Genomic DNA, 9,119 nt, shown 5'->3' with positions numbered 1-9,119 from the left:
CGAACCATATATTAGTCCCAAAATGACCTAGTTTGTGTTGAGTGAACGTTAAAGCCCAGATGTTCAAATATAGCTGATTCAGTTTAATTAAACTGATAAACGAAACTAAAATTCGTAAACAAACTGAATTCCATAATAGAACAAAGTTTGTCACATCACTATTCAAAAAAATTCTGATGACTCCAAGCCAACATAACTTATCGGTAAGCAAAATTTGCTTAGTTTGTGGCTAACAAAATATCAAGTAAATTATTTGAAATATTTAATAAGTTAAATATAACTTTAGTTTTGATTCTGGCACATGTAATATGTATATGACAATAGTTAAATAAAAATTCACAGTACATATATATAATAATAATTCATGGTACATGTATATAATATTAATCCATGGTTATATAACATGAGTTAAATACATGTATATAATAATAATTCATGGTTATATATATAATAATAATTCATGGTTAAATAGCAAGAGTTAAATACATGTATACAATATTAATCTATGATTATATAACAAGAGTTCAATACATGTATACAATATTTATCCATGGTTGTATAACAAGAGTTCAATACAATAATAATCCATGGTTGTATAACCAGAGTTCAATACATGTAAATAATTACGGGGTGTTCCCACTTTGCTTTGATGTCAAATTTTGCCGCTAATCCAGAGTTAATCCTAGAACAATGGTGTTATAAACTATAGTCCATATCTTTTTTAAGAATAAAACTGTATTGATTTTAACAAATTTAACTTTTATTAAATAACATTAAATAATTTACACATATAATAATGTATTGATTTTAACAAATTTAACATTTATTAAATAACATTAAATAATTTACACATATAAAAATGCATTACAATTTACACATTTAACGTTTATTAAATAGCATTATATAATTTATAAATAAATGCCTTTCAACATAACAATCATTTTACAGCCCCACTAAATAGGAAATATTTGTTCCATACTGATTTACACTTAAGTGCCATTTAATAACTGTGTTTTCAAATGGTCAATTCTTGTATCAAGTTGTCAATATTTCTTAACTCGAGGCCTTTTGGTACCACCAAATAATATCTGTGAAATGGTGATTTCGACATAAGATTGTTCTTGTTTTATTAAGTTGGTTAATAAATTTTGTTAAGAGGGATTACGAGCTCATTAAGTTAATGGTAATTAATTACTTTCATTGTAATGGGTAATAGTAATTAATTACATTGCTAAAAATGAGAAAGTAATTGTAATGATTACATTTAAAAAGTAATGGTAATGTAATTAATTACATTGGCAATGTAATGGCCTCAGCCCTGTCATTAACGCTGAACACTAGTGAACAGTTCTTGAGTGACTACTGTTAAACAGAGTATAGTTTTAAGAAAGTGGGAACACACCATAATTACCTTAGTTTTATATGACAAGAGTTACATACATTTATACAATAGCTATGGTTATATGACAAGAGTTCAATACAATATTAATTCATGGTTATATGACAAAAGTTCAATACAATAATAGTGCATGGTTATATGACAAGAATTTGATACAATAATAATAACCTATGGTTAAATAACAATAATTTAATACAATAATTCGTTGACTAGATAAAAGGGATCCTGATTTTGTCTTTTATGTGATATTATAAATGTAGGTCGAAGTCACATTGAATAATGATTTACAATTTGAACATTCTAAGTCAATTAAAAATTAAAATGTTTAATATTTGGACCATTTTATATGCTCCCATTGAAATATGGTTGTATGTACATAGCGGTCACCCATGTGGAGGGGGGTTGGATGGCCGAATGGTTAGCACGTGCGGGCTGTATCATTGAGTCAACTGGCGTGGTTTCGATTCCCTAGTTGTACGTGACAAGGAGTAGGGTCGACCATATTGGACAGAGCTCACCAAATATGTCTACGCCGTCAATCACGAATGTAGGGCGAAAGTTATTTTTAGTCTTTCTCTCCCTTTCCCTTTTTCCCCCTTTTGCATGGCGATTTTTGTTGACTTTTTGGTGTAGAATCGAAGAAAAGGGTTTGTAAATGCATTTTCTGCCAGGTTTTGGATGAATATTCATGATTTTGAGGCGGAAGGATACAAGAGTTGAGAGGTTGGTTAGGTTGAAATGTACATGTAGGGCTGAAAATTGCATGTTTACTTGTCTCTACTTCCAGCTTGTGTATCTCAAGTTTTTCATGGTGAACCTCATACATGCTTTTCGGCAAGAGTTTGCCACATGTTGCTCCATCTGTGGTAGAAAACGTTCTACCCAACGAAAATTTGGGAAAAAGTTGGAGCCGGTCTAAGAGACGAGAATTAACATTAAAGTCAATGGGGAAATCATTAGTGATCTGTGGCCATATAGAATCTTGTGAACACTCACTATACAGAGATCAAGGGAAATAACTCTGGAAGTTATTACACAAAGTGATCAAGGGCCATAACTCTGGAAGTAAATGGATGGTCGGGGTGAGGACAATATGCGCCCACATTTCAATGTGGGTGTATAAAAATCACAGAAATTCAATAGGATTCTTCCTTGTTGATCTTACTAATGTGCTTATTTTCCAGCATGAGATAAATCTAAAAGACCAGCAACTGTGGGTAATAATACATTCTGTATATACATACAGGGATTACTATAATCAGGTGCCGGCGTCATATTATCCATCATGGGCATATTACTCTGATAATAATCTGGAGGACGTTGATGATCGACACCTACTACATGTGACGTATTAGGGTAACCGACGATAGATTGAGCAGGGGCCATATTATCGTAAACCATACCCTGGGTATCGAGAGTCATGTGATTAGCCATGTTATGATGTTGTTGGTAAGCTTCAGACATCTGTAGACAATTATTCATCATATTTTCCTCCTGAATACATGGCACCAATTGGCTCTCGTCGTATTTCTCAGTATTTTGCGTCAATGATTTTCCGACATCATCAACAGGATCGGTCTGATCTAACACAGCTATTTTTCTCACGGGGGGTAAGGCACTATCATTACCGTGAACGCTACGCATGTGTCGTCTTAAATTATAAAGTCTACCAAATGCCGCGTCACACCAACATTTATGTTCTTTTGTCTTGGAGTGCGTTTTACTGTGTCTGTTTAAGCCGCTTTTTGATTTAAACGACATTTCGCATTCGGAACACGTAAAATTTCGGTCCTCGTTGTGCCTGTGAATATGGTGACTCTCTAAGGTTTTCTTGGTGTGAAAGGCATCTCCGCAGATTTCACAAATAAAATTCCGCTGACCTTTAAAATGGTGAACAACGTGTCGTTTCAGATTATTGAGTTCACTTGTTTTATAGCCACAGTACTGACACATATGTGGACGCTCTCCTGTATGGCATCGTAGATGGCGCTTCAACGTCTGTTTCCTGAAAGTAGAGATAGATCATGGATTAACACGAATTAGACCTGTTAAAAAATTGATATACTGATATACATGTATTACTATATCAATATACTGAGATATAGGCTACTATATATTGATATATTGATATATTGATATAATTGATATACATGTATTGATATACTGATAATAATAATAATAATAGTGAGTTCTTTTATTGTGCACAGATTCATTAAAGTTAATGCTCAAGGCGCATTTAGCTCTCCACTTATCACAAGATAAAAACACAGCTAATGTTAACAACTAATAAACAGTCGAAAACAAGACGAGTCTTTAATTCCTTCTTAAAACAGCTAAGCGATTGTGAATTCTTTAAGGTCAAGGGTAATGAATTCCATAGGTTTGGTACAGTGTATGAGAAGCATCTATGACCGAGAGAGAGAGAAATGGGGTTTAATATCCACTCGACACAAACTAGGTCATTTCGGGACTAACATATGGTTTAATTTTATTTACATAATTCGCTTGCGCGTAGGGGTCTTTAGCAGTGGGAGGAAACCGGAGGACCCGGAGAAAACCCACGAGGTTGGACAGGCGACCCTACTCCTTGCCACGTACAACCGGGGATTCGAAACCACGCCAGTTGACTCAATGACAGACTGTATGATACAGCGCGCACACGCTAACCATTCAGCCATCCAACCCCCCATCTATGACCAAATGTCTTTAGTCTATAGTTGGGTACCACAAGACAATTTTCATGTAGTCTGGTACTTCACCTTTTGAACTTAATTCTGCTTTCCACCTTACCCACTCTCTTAAATTAACCTAAGTGTACGGTGCTTACCTGAAAAACGATTTACCACACTGAGAACAGAGAAAATGTCTGTCTTTAGTAACGCCAGCTCGAGCACAGTGAGAATACGTTTCTTTATGTTTTAGTAATGATCTGGTAGTTCGGAAGAAAAGTTGACAGAATGAACATTCCAAAGGTTTCTCTCCTGAAAACAAAAATCACATAAAGATTTTATAAAACTTTTTATTTAATGTGGTCAAAGTTGCTCTTTAAAGTGGCATTATGTAAGAATTAGATAAAATGAAATGAAATGAGGTTTAACGTCCTACTGATCTGCTCCGACTGGGCTAATGAAGACGAGCATACACAATGTAGTTGTACCGGAACTAGGAAATAAAATGAGGTTTAACATCCTACTGTTTTGCTCTGACTGGGCTAATGAAGACTGGCATAAATCATACAGTGTGCCCGTGCAGTGGCACTATGGCCTACTCTTACATCAAATTCCAACTGCCAAAGGGATCTTTTACGTGCATGCCAATGTATACACGTGACCTCGGTTGTTTGTCCCATCCGAACAACTAGACAGCTATCCTTGTCAGGCCCTCCGTTCTGCACCACCGACAAGGGGAAACCACTTCAGAAAATCCCAATGAATTTTCTCAGCCGAATTAGATAAAAATAAAAAAAGCTGGCCGTTCTCGCTGTAATAGTTCAAAAATAGATATATTGAACATTTCAGTCAAATTCAGTTTAACTTCACTGGCAAAAACTAGGTCATTTCAGGGCTAACATATAGTTTAATTTTATTTTTAAAAATCACTTGCGCGTTGGGATCATTAGCAGTGGGAGGAAAACGAAGGACCCGGAGAAAACTCACAAGGTTGGACAGGCGACCTAACTCCTTGTCACTACAACCGGGGAATCAAAGCCAGAATAAAGACCTTCTTTAAACTCCTCTCACAAATCTAATGTTTTGGATCCACAACAGGCAGACATAGAAGACACAAAAAAAGATAGGTTGCCAGGCAACAAAACATATGCCCACAGCAGCTAAATCGTCCGAGCGGTCGTGAAGGGTTGTCGCATATTTATTCCTTTGTAGGTAATTGGGGGCCTTTACAAGACAGTTACAACAGATGAGATTATAAATTTTGTCGTTTGAGGGTTTACAAGGTTCTACAAACTGAAACAAGGGTCTCAACTTGTTGAAATTTGACAGGCTTTTTCGTTTTACTAATGTAAATAATGAATATAAATTTCATACAGATCACATTTGTCATTTAAACGTTCACAATCGCCATAACTCTAGAAATTATTGACGGAAATTGCTGAAATTCAATAGACCTGTTTCACAAATTTAAATGATGCATATGAATTTCATACATATCGGATGATAACTATCATCAATTGAGCATTAACAAGGTTTAACAAAGTGAAACAAGAGCAATAACTCTAGAAGTAATTATTGTAAATTGCTGAAATTCAATAGGCTTCTTCGTTTCAGTAACCTAAATAATGCATATAAATTTCACAAAGATCAAATGATAACTTTTGGCGTTGGAGCGTTCACAAGGTTCAATAAAGTGAAACAAGGGCTATAACTCTAGATGTAATAAACGGAAATTGCTGAAATTCAATAGGCGTCTTCGTTTCACTAATCTAAATAATGCATGTAAATTTCAGAAAGATCGGATGATAACTTTTGGCGTTAGAGCGTTCACAAGAAATTGTGGACGGACGGACCAACAGACGGACGGACGGAGGCGACGGCAATATACGTCCACATTTCAGTGTGGGCGTATAAAAATTCAATTCAAATGTTTAAGCAACAAAATGGCGTAATATGTAGGCCTACCTGTATGAAGTCTTTGATGTACGACTAATTGTCCTGGTTTCACGAAGATTTTCCCACAAACGTCACATACGTGACTTTTATCTTCTGGTATCGACGCAGATAAATTATGCTCCTCATGTTCGTGCTTCTGCAGCTTTTCATTACTGGAAAAAGACTGGACACACTGACTACAGTTGTATCTCTCATGTCCAGCCATATGTTGATTATACTGCTGAACTCTCGTAAAAGTCTGATCACATTTATCGCATTTAAATGGAGCCTTGTCGTCATGGTTACTCATATGTTCCGTGTATTGCTCAAAATCGTCACAAAAGACTCCACATTTCTGACAAACCATTTTGTCTCCAGCGTGAATTTTGAGATGAGAAAACATGGCTGATTTTTTCGTAAACCTTTTTTGACAAATAAAACATTCGTACTTCTTGTGTTTAAGCTTGAGGCATTTTTTAAGATGTTTTTTTAAAGTTTTTGCGGATTTAAACAAGTTCCCGCATTCTGAGCATGCTGGATCTGTTTTCCGAGACACGGATAGACAATCGTGATATTGAAATTCTACGATATTTTGACACAGTTTATGACATTTAAGGCAACTCATGGGCTGCTCTCCGTGTACATTAATATGGTTTCTAATGGACCGGGGATGCGTCAGGGTTTCGTCACATTCCGAACAATAGAATAACTTTCGATTGTTTTGCTTTTGGTTCTGTTTTTGGAGTTGATATTTCGTCTTCCTCTTTTGCTGGTTAACGCTATTTGTACTAATTCCATTTCCCTTTCCACGTTTTCTTGTCTCCTTGGCAACCTTATTTTCCTTCTTAGAGACATTTTCTGTTGGAGTAAATTCTATCGGTTTTTCATTTGTTTCAGGGTCCTCAAAAAAACTTTCTGTGCATTCAGCATCATCATCGAAATCCAAATCATCATTTGTATGCTCCGTTTCCTTGTTTTTTTCTAAGCATAAAACTGTTTTTTTAACTTGTTGGATGACCGTACAACCAAGTAATGTTTGTAATTTTTTAATGGACGAGGAAAGGATGGTGATAGCCTTCTCTCTGTCAGATTCACCTAGTTGTAGAAAAGATTCTTCAACTGCTTGAACCTGTAACAAATTTAAAAAAACATAAATGGATATAAAGGTACAGGTTTGTTACTTACGTGAGCTTCCCTAATGAAATGAAACGAAATGGGGTTTAAGTCCTACTTTTTTTGCTCCGACTTTGCTAATGAAGATGAGCATACGCCATACAGAATGCTATGAGTGAAATTTTGCTCGGACAGCGGAGCTATGGCCTACTCTTATATCGAATTCCGACTGCCAAGTGATCTTTAACGTGCATGCCAATATGTACACAGCACTTTGGCTTATTGTCCCATCCGAAGTACTATAAGTTGTCCCTCAGTCCTGCACCACTGACAAGGAGTAAACCACACCAGAAAACCACAATGAACTTTCTCGGCCAACGCTGGGATCGAACACGGGACCTACAGGTTAGCGAGATTCCCAAATAAACAAAAAATGGCATCAGGTGTCCTATAAAACAGTAGAGCCCTAACCTCCACTCAAACTATGAAATGGTGTTTTCAACTGGCGTAGTTTCGATTCCCCGATTTGTACATAACAAGGAGTAGGGTCGACTTTCCAACCTTGTGGGGTTTTCCAGGTCCCCCGGTTTCCTCCCACTGTTAAAGACCTGTACGCACAAGCGAATTATTGAAATAAAATAGAACCATGTGTTGGTCCTGAAATGACCTAATTTGTGTTGTGTGGATGATAAACCCCATCTCTCTCTCTGAAATGGTGTTTAATGGCAAGTCAGCACTAACCGGACTATATTGTGCCAGCATTAAACAACTAGCACTACAGATTAACTAGTTAATCAAGGTAGGTCTATAGACCGTGTAATACAATAAATACGTTGATCACTTAATTACCTAATCAATCCAGCCTATTATCGATAATCGGGATGAATAGTAGTTACATGTATATATACCCAGTACTGTCAATTAATTTTGGAATTTTGAATATCATTCACCATATCTTGATGTCCGATTGGGCACATTCCTGGTCGGACGTTTGGACAATAGCAGGACCTGTCCGGAATATACGGGCTAAATCACATCTTGTGTATTATAAATATGTATTGGCTCTTAGCAACTGTGGAATATGCATTGAACACATGGTGAGCCAATATAATAATAATTCATGTTTGAAACATTTAAACTGTGAATTATAAAAATGTATTGACTAGAGCTACTGTGGAATACGCATTGATCATTGAACACATGGTGGGCCAATATATAATAATTCACAGTTTGAAACAAAGTATATAATAAAAGACGGTTATTTCGAGGTAAATTATAGGGGAATAATAACACACAATGAATGATCCCAGATAGAGGTCAGGGTTATCCAGAATCAATTTTCCAAACGATGAAGTCTCGATCACTTTGTCATCACTTGTATTAAATATTCGCGCTTAATTATCGAAATGCAGTAAATCCAAATAGTATTTTACTTAATAACCAATGCATAATAATCGATAATTACACGCGGTTAGCAAAATGACGTCATATCTTGGTCGAGTGCTGTGATAAAACCCGACAAGTTCCCATTGTATTATGACCCAGTTTGAGAGGGTTGGAAGGGCGGTATGCATTAGCTTGCTCATTTGTTCGATCTATCCTAAATTTGTCCAATCAAATTCGGGTTTTCATTCAACTGCTTCCGCGAAACTCACCTTTAAGAAGAATGATGATAATTTATCAGTCATTTTCCCCGATTTCAAGGAATATCATAAATTTAACCATCAATGGCGAAACAGCACATCCCCAGCCCCGTTTTCTTTGAAGGAGAATTCATTGATATTTCTGCGGCCGAAAAAATTGCTCCATAAATTGTTTTAGAAAATCTTATTAAATTCAATTAACTTTATCGCAATTTTTAAAAATAAATTGTACTCTGAGACAGTAGTATTCAATATTCATAATAGTACGAGAGAATTACATTTATAAATTCCCTTTAGAAATCATCTTCCAGTACATTAAAGTGACATTAGGTAAGACTACATAAAGAGCTGACAGTTCTT

At 35.9% G+C, this 9,119-nt stretch overlaps 1 protein-coding gene across 1 annotated transcript; it reads right to left on the bottom strand.

The window, feature by feature from the left end:
* Window positions 1-269: 269 nt before the first annotated feature.
* LOC126819695 (zinc finger protein 879) lies at window positions 270-8,889 on the bottom strand. The gene is made up of 4 exons (XM_050547888.2): window positions 8,772-8,889; window positions 6,034-7,132; window positions 4,227-4,380; window positions 270-3,404 (listed from the first exon to the last, which is right to left on the bottom strand). The coding sequence occupies exons 1-4, from the start codon at window positions 8,802-8,804 to the stop codon at window positions 2,573-2,575; spliced, it is 2,118 nt and encodes a 705-aa protein (XP_050403845.1). The 5' UTR covers window positions 8,805-8,889; the 3' UTR covers window positions 270-2,572.
* Window positions 8,890-9,119: the final 230 nt, after the last annotated feature.

This window comes from Patella vulgata, chromosome 4 (genome assembly GCF_932274485.2).
Source record: "Patella vulgata chromosome 4, xgPatVulg1.2, whole genome shotgun sequence".
Lineage (NCBI taxonomy): Eukaryota > Metazoa > Mollusca > Gastropoda > Patellidae > Patella > Patella vulgata.
The sequence above is the reverse complement of the archived record's forward strand: the minus strand, read 5'-3'. Positions and strand labels throughout refer to the sequence as shown.